This window comes from Salvelinus fontinalis, chromosome 23, assembly GCF_029448725.1.
Source record: "Salvelinus fontinalis isolate EN_2023a chromosome 23, ASM2944872v1, whole genome shotgun sequence".
Lineage (NCBI taxonomy): Eukaryota > Metazoa > Chordata > Actinopteri > Salmoniformes > Salmonidae > Salvelinus > Salvelinus fontinalis.
In genome coordinates, this window is record NC_074687.1 from 30,656,880 (window position 1) to 30,671,116 (window position 14,237).

General features: G+C 43.4%; 1 protein-coding gene across 3 annotated transcripts in view; it reads right to left on the reverse strand.

Moving 5' to 3' along the window:
• Nucleotides 1–442: 442 nt before the first annotated feature.
• The window catches only part of LOC129821110 (adenylate cyclase type 5-like), a 143,053-nt gene continuing 129,258 nt past the window's right edge, over nucleotides 443–14,237 (reverse strand). For all 3 annotated transcript variants that reach the window (XM_055878414.1, XM_055878412.1, XM_055878413.1), the window contains 11 exons: nucleotides 13,373–13,470; nucleotides 12,582–12,669; nucleotides 11,524–11,640; nucleotides 11,099–11,257; nucleotides 10,688–10,863; nucleotides 9,692–9,712; nucleotides 9,344–9,476; nucleotides 8,994–9,257; nucleotides 8,539–8,743; nucleotides 7,974–8,098; nucleotides 443–4,515 (listed from right to left, as the gene is read on the reverse strand). In XM_055878414.1, coding sequence (XP_055734389.1) covers nucleotides 4,387–4,515; nucleotides 7,974–8,098; nucleotides 8,539–8,743; nucleotides 8,994–9,257; nucleotides 9,344–9,476; nucleotides 9,692–9,712; nucleotides 10,688–10,863; nucleotides 11,099–11,257; nucleotides 11,524–11,640; nucleotides 12,582–12,669; nucleotides 13,373–13,470 — 1,515 coding nt within the window. In that variant the 3' untranslated portion in view covers nucleotides 443–4,386. The remainder of the gene's footprint in view (nucleotides 4,516–7,973; nucleotides 8,099–8,538; nucleotides 8,744–8,993; nucleotides 9,258–9,343; nucleotides 9,477–9,691; nucleotides 9,713–10,687; nucleotides 10,864–11,098; nucleotides 11,258–11,523; nucleotides 11,641–12,581; nucleotides 12,670–13,372; nucleotides 13,471–14,237) is intronic.

Here is a 14,237-nt window from a genome sequence, read left to right on the forward strand (position 1 = left end):
ACGCACAACTGGTCGGTTCTTGTCACATATGGCTATTTCAACAGATTACCGCAACGGGTTCTACTTCTATCAGCTAAAAACAAGAAGAAGCGCTCCAGTGGTCACAGTTGCGTTATGCTGATGGCAGAGTCAGGATTTGGCGTAAGCAGCATGACTCCATGACCCCATCCTGCCTAGTGCCACGGTACAGGCTGGTGGTGTAATGGTGTGGGGAATGTTTTCCTGGCACGTTAAGTCCCTTGATACCAACTGAGCAATGGTTCGATGCCCCTAAGAATTCAGGCCGTTCTGGAGCCAAAGGGGGGTCTGATCCAGTACTAGATGGGTGTACCTAATAAACTGACTGTATATGGGTGTACATCTAAACAACCATCCAAATATAATAAGGTTATAGAAAGGCACATTGGATGCCACATAAAACAGGCATTTCCAACAATAAATGTGACATTTGAGTGGTTTATTTGAATGTAAAAAAAACAGCATAGTGTTTGACATGATAGAAAGCCAAGACAACCGAAGGTTTGCCTCTGACTAAAAATGCACTGATGCCATTTCTCTTCTCCTCACCACTCCTTTATCTAAGGAACACTTCATGAGGTTCATCCTATCTCCAAGTATATGGAGAGGAAGGGAGCCATGCCCCACTGCCCCCCTAACAGACTGTCTGTCTGTCCCATCACCTGAAATGTACCCCTCTCAAAGTCAAGTTTGAGAACGAATGTGAAAGGTAAATGGAATTCAATGGCACTGTATTTTCCTTGCTTATTTTCAAAGGCCCAGCAGCTAAAGTACAATCTCAACCTCCTATAAAACCTTATAACACAACCAATGACACACAATAACAGTAAAGAAAGTCACAAGAGCAAAAAATGGCACCATTTTGAGGAGTGTAGAGGGACTGAAGAAGGTAGGAAGGAGTGTTTCAGTTAGAAATGATTAAAGACCAAAGGATAAGACATCTAATGGGGATGCTCTAGTAAAACAGGTGTGCGACCCAGATAACATACTATTGCCTTCATAGTGCACTACTTTTGACCATGGTGTGTAACCCAAAAAGCATACTATTGCCTACATAGTGCACTACTTGTGATTGGAGCCCTGGTCAAAATTAGTGCACTAAATAGGGAATAGGGTGCAATTTGGGACACAACCAGGAATAAAATATACAGCAGGTCAAAGGTAAAAATGAAAGCATATCCACATGGACTCCCACAAAGCTGGTCTTTACTTTATTTAACATAAGGATCATGTCATCAGTAAATTATAGCCTATAGAATAAAGGCCTCATTGGAGAACATTGGACATTCATTGGGTCATACTATCTGATTGAACCAGGGTTGGTGGGATGGGGTGGGGGACAGTAGCAGTGTAGTTCAAAAAGGCTTCTTAGAGCACCAAAACTATATCTATCTATGGTATGGACTGACTGCAGGGTGTTAATAAGGTAAAAGAAAATGGCCTTGCCACAAGTGCAGGCAACTGCTTGATATCTCCCACCCCTTGCGAATGTGCATGATTGTAATATGTCTCTGTCAGCTATGTACATTCGAATACACTTGGTGTTTATTTACAGATGTCTCTCTCTAATATATTAATGTACAAAATATAGAATCTAAAATATCTGATAGAGTTTGGTGTTTTGGAGTCAAAATACAAAATGTTGAAAATACAAAAAAGCTTTTCATTGACATCCTCGGCTGAAAGTGTTTTCAGCATGTGTCTGTGTGGGAGGGGGTCTGTGTGTTTTGTATGTGTGTGTACAGTGGCAAGAAAAAGTATGTAAACCCTTTAGAATTATATGGATTTCTGCATAAATTGGTCATAAAATGTTATCTGATCTTCATCTAAGTCACAAGAATAGACAAACAGTCTGCTTAAACTAATAACCCACAAACAATTATAATTTTTCATGTCTTTATTGAACACACCGTGTAAACATTCACAGTGCAGGTTGAAAAAAATGTAATAACTGGTTGACCCTACTTTGGCAGCAATAACCTCAACCAAATGTTTTCTGTAGTTGCGGATCAGACCTGCACAACGGTCAGGAGGAATTCTGGACCATTCCTCTTTACAAAACGGTTTCAGTTCCACAATATTCTTGGGATGTCTGGTGTGAACCGCTCTCTTGAGGTCATGCCACAGCATCTCAATCAGGTTGAGGTCATGACTGACTGGAACACTCCAGAAGGCATTTTTTCTTCTGTTCAAGCCATTCTGTTGTTGATTTACTTCTGTATTTTGGGTTGTTGTCCTGTTGCATCACCTAACTTCTGTTTAGCTTCAATTGTCGGACTGATAGCCTTACATTCTCCTGCAAAATGTCTTGATAAACTTGGGAATACATTTTTACGTTGATGATAGCAAGCTGTCCAGGCCCTGAGGCAGCAAAGCAGCCCCAAACCATGATGCTCCCTCCAACATAGTTTATATTTGGGATGAGGTTTTGATGTTGGTGTGCTGTGCCTTTTTTTTTCACACATAGTGTTGTGTGTTCCTTCCTTACAAACAACGCAACTTTAGTTTCATCTGTCTACAGAATATTTTGCCAGTAGCGCTGTGGAACATCCAGGTGCTCTTTTGCGAACTTCAGACGTGCAGCAATGTTTTTTTGGACAGTGGCTTCTTCCGTGGTGTCCTCCCACGAACATCATTCTTGTTTAGTTTTTTACGTATCGTGGACTCGTCAACAGAGATGTTAGCATCTTCCAGAGATTTCTGTAAGTCTTTAGCTGACACTCAAGAATTCTTCTTAACCTCATTGAGCATTCTGCGCTGTGCTCTTGCAGTCATCTTTGCAGGACGGCCACTCCTAAGGAAAGTAGCAACAGTGCTGAAATTTCTCCATTTATCGACAATTTGTCTTACCGTGGACTGACTTTTAGAGATACTTTTGTAACCCTTTCAAGCTTTATGCAAGGCAACAATTCTTAGTCTTAGGTCTTCTGAGATCTCTTTTGTTCGAGGCATGATTCACACCAGACAATGCTTCTATTGAATAGCAAACAAACATTTTGTGAGGTTTTTTTTATGGGGCAGAGCAGCTCTAACTAAAATCATTAGCCTAGGGGTTCACATACTTTTTCCAACCTAAACTGTGAATGTTTAAATTATATATTCAATATAGACAAGAAAAATGCAATAATTTGTGTGTTATTAATTTAAGCACACTGTGTTTGTCTATTATTGTCACATAGATGAAGATCAGATCAAATTGAATGACCAATTTATGCAGAAATCCAGGTAATTCCAAAGGGTTCACATACTTTTTCTTGCCACTGTATGTGTGTGTGTGTGTGTGTTTCTGCGTGTGTGTGTCTGTTGCACGTTTGTGTGTGTGTGTGTGTTTGTGCCTGTGTGTAAAGTAGACTGTGGAAGAGTTCTGTAAACTCACGGAGAGGAGCAGAGCAGTCTCACTCTGGTCGTTCAAATACCCTGCCAGGTTAACGGCCCACCTAGGACCCCTACTGGTGATTAAACACACTGCTCCTTCCTCTCTGACCAACTCTAGTAAAGGGTTTGACAGTGTTGCTGTACTGGCTGGCGATGGCCATGTTAGTGTGTAGTATACCCATTGTTTGGAGAATTGCAATATCTGTACCAGTTAACAGTACAACAGTGTACAAAGACAACATACATGGACTGTATGGACAAAAACAGTTTGTTTTCACATATATATACTTATATATATACAGATAAAACAGTGTGTGTTTTACGTGTATATATGGTTTTCAGTGTCTTCATGCAGGGTTTGTTTGGATCGACTTGGATCCTTCAGCAGAATGTCTATGACAACACAGGTAGTGTAGCGATTTCCTCAGAGAACCTTACAGAGACCTACAGTACTGTGAGATGATTGGCTGTAAGTGGTTCCTTATCTCACACTGCCTGGTGGGAATAAGACTGTGAGAGACTGCTGTCATAATATGTCTGTCTTCTGCAGTCTGATAGGACTTCTTTGGTCTCCTCAGCGAACCCATGCCCTCTAAGACCCTCCCTCTGTCTCTTTCCCCCAATCCGAGAGAACGCTGGGTGGGGTCTCCTTCACTCTGGGCCAATCGGAGGCTAACCTGTGCAGGTAGAGAGGGACTAAATGTAGGAGAAGGGGTATGGGTGGGGGGCAGTCAGCTCCCCAAGCTAACACAGGTCTATGAACCTGCTCGTCAAAGGCTTGGGGGTAAGCCCCTTTTAGTCCAACAGCCCCCCCTTCTACTTCTCCTGCGCCAGTGTCAGTCCGTTACTGGGGCTACTTTTAAATAGATTGCGTCTGAAATGGCACCCTATTCCCTATGTAGTGCACTACTTTTGACCAGAGACCTATGGGCCCTGGTCAAAAGTAGTGCACTATACATGGAATAGTGTGCCATTTCAGACACACCCTGGGTGTTAACTGCTGGGAGGTCCTCCAGTGAGGAAGTAGGTCTGCATCTCTCCTTTACCCTTCACCTTGACCAGGCCTCGGCACTCTAGTGTGTAGTTATAGGAGTTCAGCACATTGTACAGGTCAGAAGTCACCTGGTGGAAGAAACGAGAGAAATAAGAGAGGGAATGAAGGGTAGAAAGTAAGAAGTTGTAGTCATAAACTGACACTGAGAGGATACGTCTTCACGTATCTTGATCTTAGGCACACTGCCTCCCCTTTCACACTACCACATAATAATATAAATAAAAGTACACTACCGTTCAAAAGTTTGGGGTCACTTCATGGAAAACAAATCCTTGTTTTCCATGAAAACATACATACAAAATGAATAGGAAATATAGTCAAGACGTTGACAAGGTAATAATAGAAATAATAATTGTGTCCTTCAAACTTTGCTTTCCTCAAAGAATCCTCCATTTGCAGCAATTACAGCCTTGCAGACCTCTGGCTTTCTAGTTGTCAATTTGTTGAGGTAATCTGAAGAGATTTCACCCCATGTTTCCTGAAGCACCTCCCACAAGTTGGATTGGCTTGATGGGCACTTCTTACGTTCCATACGGTCAAGCTGCTCCCACAACAGCTCAATAGGGTTGAGATCAGGTGACTGTGCTGGCTACGCCATTATAGACAGAATACAAGCTGACTGCTTCTTCCCTAAATAGTTATTGTAGAGTTTGGAGCTGTGCTTTGGGTCATTGTCCTGTTGTAGGAGGAAATTGGCTCCAATAAAGCGTCGTCCACAGGGTATGGCATGGCGTTGCAAAATGGAGTGATAGCCTTCCTTCTTCAAGATCCCTTTCACCCTCTACAAATCTCCCACTTTACCACCACCAAAGCACCCCCAGACCATCACATTGCCTACACCATGCTTGACAGATGGCATCAAGCACTGCTCCAGTATCTTTTCATTTTTCTGCATCTCACGAATACTCTTCTTTATGATCCGAACACCTCAAACTTAGATTAGTTTGTCCATAAAACTTTTTTCCAATCTTCCAGTGTCTGTGCTCTTTTGCCAATCTTAATATTTTATTTTTATTGGCCAGTCTGAGATTTGGCTTTTTCTTTGCAATTCTGCTTAGAAGGCCAGCATCCCGGAGTCGCCTCTTCACTGTTGACGTTGAGACTGATGTTTTGCGGGTGCTATTTAATGAAGCTGCCAGTTGAGGACTTGTGAGGTATCTGTTTCTCAAACTAGACACTCTAATGTACTTGTCCTCTTGCTCAGTTGTGCACCGGGGCCTCCCACTCCTCTTTCTATTCTGGTTAGAGCCAGTTTGCACTGTTCTGTGAAGGGAGTAGTACACTGCGTTGTATGAGATCTTCAGTTTCGTGGCAATTTCTCACATGGAATAGCCTTCATTTCTCAGAACAAGAATAGACTGATGAGTTTCAGAAGAAAGTTATTTGTTTCTGTCCATTTTGAAGCTGTAATGAAACCCACAAATGCTGATGCTCCAGATAATCAACAAGTCTAAAGGCCAGTTTTATTGCTTCTTTAATCAGGACAACAGTTTTCAGCTGTGCTAACATAATTGCAAAAGGTTTTCTAATGATCAATTAGCCTTGATAAACTTGGATTAGCTAACACAACATGTCATTGGAACACAGGAGTGATGGTTGCTAATAATGGGCCTCTGTACGCCTATGTAGATATTCCATAAAAAAATCTGCCATTTCCAGCTACAATAGTCATTTACAATTTCTGATCAATTTGATGTTATTTTAATTTACAAAAAATTTGCTTTTCTTTCAAAAACAAAGACATTTCTAAGTGACCCCAAACTTTTGAACGGTAGTATATACAGTTGAAGTCGGAAGTTTACATACACCCGTTTTTCAACCACTCCACAAATTTCTTGTTAACAAACTATAGTTTTGGCAAGTCGGTTAGGACATCTACTTTGTGCATGGCACAAGTAATTTTTCCAACAATTGTTTACATACAGATTATTTCACTTATAATTCACTGTATCACAATTCCAGTGGGTCAGAAGTCAATATACAGTAAGTTGACTGTGCCTTTAAACAGCTTGGAAAATTCCAGAAAATTATGTCATGGCTTTAGAAGCTTCTGATAGGCTAATTGACAACATTTGAGTCAATTGGAGGTGTACCTGTGGATGTTTTTCAAGGCCTACCTTCAAACTCAGTGCCTCTTTGCTTGGCATCATGGGAAAATCAAAAGAAATCAGCCAAGACCAGCCAGCCAAGAAAATTGTAGACCTCCACAAGTCTGGTTAATCATTGGGAGCAATTTCCAAACACCTGAAGGTACCACGTTCATCTGTACAAACAATAGTACGCAAGTATAAACACCATGGGACCACAAAGCCGTCATACCTCTCAGGAAGGAGACGCGTTCTGTCTCCTAGAGATGAACGTACTTTGGTGAAAAAAGTGCAAATCAATCCCAGAACAACAGCAAAGGACCTTGTGAAGATGCTGGAGGAAACGGGTACAAACGTATCTATATCCACAGTAAAATGGGTCCTATATCGACATAACCTGAAAGGCCGCTCAGCAAGGAAGAAGCCACTGCTCCAAAACCGCTATAAAAAAGCCAGACTACGGTTGGCAACTTCACATGGGGACAAAGATCGTACTTTTTGGAGAAATGTCCTCTGGTCTGATGAAACAAAAATAGAACCATCGTTATGTTTGGAGGAAAAAGGGGGAGGCAAGCCGAAGAAGACCATCCCAACCGTGAAGCACGGGGGTGGCAGCATCATGTTGTGGGAGTGCTTTGCTGCAGGAGGGACTGATACACTTCACAAAATGGATGGCATCATGAGGAGGAAAAATTATGTGGATATATTGAAGCAACATCTTAAGACATCAGTCAGGAAGTTAAAGTTTGGTCGCAAATGGGTCTTCCAAATGGACAATGACCCCAAGAATACTTCCAAAGTTGTGGCAAAATGGCTTAAGGACAACCAAGCCCAGGTATTGGAGTGGCCATCACAAAGCCCTGACCTCAATCCTATAGAAAATTTTGTGTGCAGAACTGAAAAAGCGTGTGCGAGCAAGGAAGCCTACAAACCTGACTCATTTACACCAGCTCTGTCAGGAGTAATGGGCCAAACTTCACCCAACTTATTGTGGGAAGCTTGTGGAAGGCTACCCAAAATATTTGCCCCAAGTTAAACAATTTAAAGACAATACTATCAAATACTAATTGAGTGTATGTAAACTTCTGACCCACTGGGAATGTGATGAAAGAAATAAAAGCTGAAATAAATAATTCTCTCAACTATTATTCTGACATTTCACATTTTTAAAACAAAGTGGTGATCCTAACTGACCTAAGACAGGGAATTTTTACTAGGATTAAATGTCAGGAATTGTGAAAATCTGAGTTTAAATGTATTTGGCTAAGGTGTATGTAAACGTCTGACTTCAACTGTATATATTCAAGATAGACATAAGGTTAGAAAAAGCTATGCTCCCACAATTTTTGAGCCTTAGGTCTTCATCATAGTCAGAAAAAGGTCACAGAAGACATCCTAGGTGTGTTATCAGTTTCTACCATGCTGTTTCTCTGAGTTACCTGGATCCTGTCAGGTACACCAGTGCTGTCCATGCGGCTGGCAACGTTGACGGTATTCCCCCAGATATCATACTGGGGCTTCCTGGCCCCGATCACCCCAGCCACCACTGGACCCATGTTAAGACCTGGAGCAGGTGGACAGGGATATGGTTCAGCATGTTTTTAACAATATACACAGTATGTTTAATATACATTTTGGGGTTTTTCAGTGTTATGGGCCAGCAGTTTTTAACAATATACACAGTATGTTTAATATACATTTTGGGGTTTTTCAGGGTTATGGGCCAGCAGTTTTTAACAATATACACAGTATGTTTAATATACATTTTGGGGTTTTTCAGTGTTATGGGCCAGCAGTTTTTAACAATATACACAGTATGTTTAATATACATTTTTGGCGTTTTCAGAGTTATGGGCCAGCAGTTTTTTACAGGTTACGTAACATTTTTACCATTACTCATTATACATTTTGTGAGGCATCGCTTAAGCATACCATTATTCTCATGAATACACATCAAAATTAATAACAAGGCAACAAAATGATCTTTCCTGTAGGCAGCCTTACCGATCTTCATCTTGAAGTTATTGAAGGAGTGTTCGTTGATGTACTTCATCTGATCCATGAGTCTCATGGCGTAGTCTGCCAGGGCTCTGATGTGTGAGCGGCCTTCCTTGTCGTAGGTAGAGTCGTTGAGGCCAGAGGCAGCCATGTAGGTGCTGCCGATGGTCTTTATCTTCTCCAGCTGGCGGAACTGGTCCTCACTGATGATCTGGGGCAAGAGGAGGGGAATGGGGAAGTGAGTGGTGAGAGAAATATGTTTACTAGTTGGTTTACTTGGGTTAATAGCATTGAAATTGTTAGCTCTCTTTCAACATAACAGGGTCCAAGAATAGTCACTAGTACCATAACGGTAGTTTATATAAGGAGTAATATGACAGAAAAGAGATGCACGCGCGCACACACACACACACACACACACATCGTCAGCTTATCCTCATTCCTCTCTCCTCCCCTGTCACCTCGTCAAAGTCTGCAATGATCTCGTTGAGCAGCCGGAGACACTCCACTCCCTCGTTGTTGGCTTCCAGCTCCACGTAGAACTCAGAGAAGTTGGAGATGGAGGCGAACATGACGGCCACACACTCACAGGACTGGTAGTAGAGCTCGTCGTTCCGACGCTCCCGCGCCAGGAAGTGGGCGGCCACGTCTTTGGGGAGGATGTTGTGGAGGAGGCGACGGTTGTAGGCCTGTAGCTCCTCCATCTCCTCTTTCTCCTCTGTGGCCTGGAGGGAGGGAGGAAGGGGAAAGAGGTATCAATGACCTTGGACATGGCCCAGACACACACACAGACACACACACACACACCTACCTGTAGTTTCCAGAGGAAGTCGAGCCTAGCTGTGGACTCCACCTGCTGGGCGTGTAGATACAAAGCCAGGACGAAAACAGTGATGACTACAGGAGTCATGATCTTCAGAGGGACCTTAGAGTCCATCACACAGCTGGACAGAGAGGACAGAAACCACAGATCAACTACAGAGATCAATTATAGGCATGCCACAACACTGTTTATCAATGTTATTAAACTACTTGAGGCATATGAAAAACCAGGAAGATCTATAGGATGCATTAAAGCTACAGTATATTGGATACAATCGATCTCAATTCATTTGTGTGTTTCAAATTGTTTAGTAGTGTTAAGCTACATTAATCTCACCTTGTTCCATTTATGTGCTCACTGTGAAGAGAAAACAAAGAGAGCACATTTTAGGGAGAGGGAGAAGCAGGGCGACCGAAACCTCCACTCCATCTGAAGATGGATAATGGTAGACAGCACCTGGCGCTGGACTAACCAAGTCATCCATTACATTAAGTAAACGCACCGCTAAACTCATGTGAAGTTTTAATTTAAACTTAGGTTTAGCGCAATACCATTCTATCCCCAAGCCATAAGACTGCTAAATAGCTAACACTCACACGACTCTTCACACACACACACACACACACACAACGCCCACCAGTGGAGGCTGCTGAGGGGAGAACGGATCATAATAATGGCTGGAACTCCCCAATTAAGGTGCCACCAGCCTCCTGTGACACCCGCACATTCATACTGACTACACACGCACTCACATACAATCATCATATACACTGCTGCTACTCTGTTTATCATATATCCTGTTGCCTAGTCACATTACCTCTATACATATCTACTCCTACCACTCCAGTATCCCTGCACATTGTAAATATGGTATTGGCACTGACCCTGTATATAGCTGGATTACTTTTGTGTTCTTTTTATTTCTATTTCTCATGTGTTTTTGTTCTCCTTTATTTTATAGCACTACTGGTATTGATGACTGCATTGTTGATAAAGAGCTTGCAAGAAAAGCATTACACTGTACTTGTGCACGTGACAATAAAACCTTACATTTGAACTGTGAGAACCTGAGCCAGCACAAATCCCTACACAACACTGTACCCTTGTGGTAAAGTCGCCTCATGATCCCACAGAAACACACTAACTTATGTCACTAGTGTTGTGAAAGAAAGGTAGATACCAGCACACTATTGAATGCTCCTGCAGTTTTATTGTGCAATGTTTCTTATCAAAGGCTTCTGCGGGAGTATTCCACAATGTCAGGGTATCGACTTTCATGGCTTGACCTTTTTTTTTGTAGCTGCAAGTTAATGGATTTTCTAAACTACTCACATAGCGTTGGCCATGACCAGCAGGTCTACGTTGTCGAACAGGCTGACCTCTGGCACCTCCATGATGAGGACGTAGAAGATCTCGATGAAGAGCATGAGTAGGAGTTTACCTATACTGCTGACCTGCAGGAAGACTGAGCTGGCCAGCAGGCTCAACAACACACAGGAAGAGAAGTACTACAGAGGGAGAGAGGGAGGGTGCAGGGAGGAGAGAAGGGGGGGGGGGGGGCACGAGAGGGAGACAGAGAGGGAGTGAGAGAGATGTCAAACATTTGCAAATCTTTTAGCATGCCATTGTGAAATTAATTGGCCGCTTCTGGCGCAGAGTCAGTTTAGTGAGGATGACTGCTCAAGCCCAGCTGGGCACGCACACCACACAAACACACACACACACACACACACACACACACACCTCAGGGAAGTTGCAGTTGGGTGAGGGACTGCCACAGAAGCCGTCTAGTGATTCAAGGGTGTAGTTGAGGCTGCGTACATGGCAGGCGTTCACACTGCTGCGACTGATGTTCAGCTCCCAGCTCAGACAAGTCCTCAGGTCTCCAGTACTGCAGGTGAACTAGGGAGCAGAGGGCAAATGGGGTTAACATGATTATGAATGAGAACTGGGCAGTGTTCAGCAGGCACAAAACATCTGAACTTGTCAAATAAGTAATACTTGTTTTTGTTTTCTGTTGCAAAAATGTTCTGCTGCGGTGGGCCCTAATGAACACAACCCACAGATGTCAAACACTCATTAATGCAAAAGCATGTAAGCTTTGCTGTCTGGGTTTTCCCCTTCAAAATATCTGTGCAACCATTTGGAGTGGAGGCTCAGTGACTTACAATGTTCATGAAGGCAGAGAGAAAGACCAGGATGATGGTGAAGACTCCCACCAAGGTGCTGTTGAGTCTGGACTGGACGATCCTCTTGGACAAGGTCTGGAGAGGCACCGGGAAAAACTGTCACGAGCACAGGGGACGGATGGAGACGACATGGTCAGTAGTTCAGTCTATGTCATCCCTGAGTTACTAGAGAACGTTGTGTTTGTATCCTACAGGCCACAATACCAGCTATGACTTTTGGCTGCAATTCAACTCATGTTGGTTGAAGTGCTGCCCTATTCCTCTCCCACAAAATCAGACTCCTTACAATGTGGGGTTCATGCACGCAGCATTTTCTTTGGAATTCTAAAAGCCTCACTTTTCCAGATCTTACAGTGCCACAATGGCAATATTATCAAAGCCGCTTAGAATATATCAAAATCCCTCACATCATCTCATCAGTTTACAACTAAATAAGATCATAAGCCTGTTGTTCTTGTTTCCAATTCCCATTTAAGGACTTATTTCATTTCTCCCAACCCGGCCATCAGCCAATGAGGAGAGAGCAGGAAATGAAATATCCAGATGGCCCTCCAGAAATAACAACAACACAGCTATGACATCATTAGTCCGCTGCCGTCATTCGCAAACATCCTTAACTGACAATAAAGTAATATCCCTATTGTGAGTTTACGTCCACTTCAATCTTTCGCCCAATTAAATGCCAGTTCCTTTCTAAAGGCCTCACTAAGCAGTCTGACTCTGACTGTGTCTCTCCAGGGGACTGCTGCTCTCAGGGCAGTTAAAAATCAATACCATCCACCAAGCAGGTTTACCTGCTGTGTGATTGGCCCAGTCATGCTGTGGAAACAGACCTGTTATACTGTGAGATACAACATTCCCAGACAGCCACAGAGAGCTCCCACTGCGCCAGTGCGTCAGGCTAAGGGCTAGAGCTATATGGGTACTGGATAGATGGGCAGTGCTGTGGCCCATTGTCTTGTGGTATAGACATCTGCGTCATAGTATGAGGAAGCTTCCGAACACAAACAAATTCCTGGGAAAACATAAGTACTCACCCCAAAGCAGGAGTAGACTGCTGAGACAAACATGACAGCCACCAGGATGATCAGACAGGTGGTGTAGAACCCAATCATCAAAGTGGAGCTTAGGAATAGAGAGAGAGAGAGAGAGGATTACAGAAGTGATAGGAGAAATATGAGTAAATACGTCTGAGACAGAGAGAGGTGAGACAAAAGGATCAAGGAAGAGAGGATAATGAAAAAGGAATGGTGGAGATCAATAGGAGGGAGAGAGAGAAAGATAGAGGGGTACACACTTGAGGGGCATCCTTGAGAATGAACAAACAGCCAGCTGCCGGCAGCCCCAGCGGTACCCCTCAGCCCCTCTGGCAGAGGAGAGGAAAGGTGGTGACAGCAGGTGACGGGACATTCATTAACGTCTGGGCCAAGTCCCTGTACTGGGCCTGTCTGGGACTGCCTTTCCTGGGTCCCCTCAAGTATCAGCTTCATCTAGGTCCTGTCTATCTCAGTCTCCTCCTCTACTCATCCCCAAAGCCCTGCCCTCAGCCCAGGAAGAGCTAGGGCTCCAAGTTGTGAATGATATGGGAGATATGCACTGTGGTTCACTAGTAGAGAATTATTCAGCACTTACTGTGGTACTATACTGTATGAATATCCACTAGGAGAGATTTAGCACTTACTGTGGTACTATGCTGTATGAATACCCACTATGAGAGATTCAGTACTTACTGTGGTACTATACTTTATGGGTATTCACTAGGAGAGATTCAGTACTTACTGTGGTACTATACTTTATGAGTATTCACTAGGAGAGATTCAGTACTTACTGTGGTACAATGACAATCTGGATGAAACATATGAAGAGGAAGACAAGAGAGGCGCAGGCCACGTATGCTCCAAATCTGGAGTCCACTTGTCTGGAGTACTGAAGGAGAAACGGAAATGGAAAAATATAAGAGCAGAAAGGTAAACAGAGGCTGGATGTGCGCTTCACATCTCACTTCAAACCCTTTTGTACAGTATACTGACACAACAGCATCACACTGTGTGAACAGCATGGTAAGGGTTACACAGCTGAACTGCAATCCATAGCCTAATGTATGGTACTTAGGAGGTCAATTATGAGATCTGTAGGTGGACAGGTAATGGAGGAGAACAAAGGCAGTGATTATCTCTCCCACAAAAGACTGGGCTACCGGCTGGGGGCAGACACACTGAGAGAGGGATTTTGATCCTCTCTATGTAGCCACTATACAGCCCACCATACCCCACCCTCAGCGGTGTTGTCTGAAACCGGGAAAAGCAGAGAAGAGGGAAAGCCTGAAAACCGGATGCTTCCATTTTTTTCCAACCCCGCTCAAGCGTTTATATTACGTCTGCTACGTTAGGTTAACCAGACCCTGGCGAGAGAGACTGACAGAGGGATGAGAGAGAGTAAGAGGTGAAAGACAGCAGGTTGAAAATGGGGCCTCTTTCGGTCGGCCTTCACCCTCTCTCTCCTTCCCGCTCACCTTTTATGTATCTTCTCTTCAAACTCAAAAATGTTTACCACTCTCTCTCTCCCACTCTCCCTTCATTTAAGCTTTACTTGACATACCCTGGATATGTCAAACCAGTGAGTGGTGTAGCAATTTCTAGCAGAATTGCTTGTCTTGACAAGGGCCCTGCATTTTTCAATTTTTATTGAACATG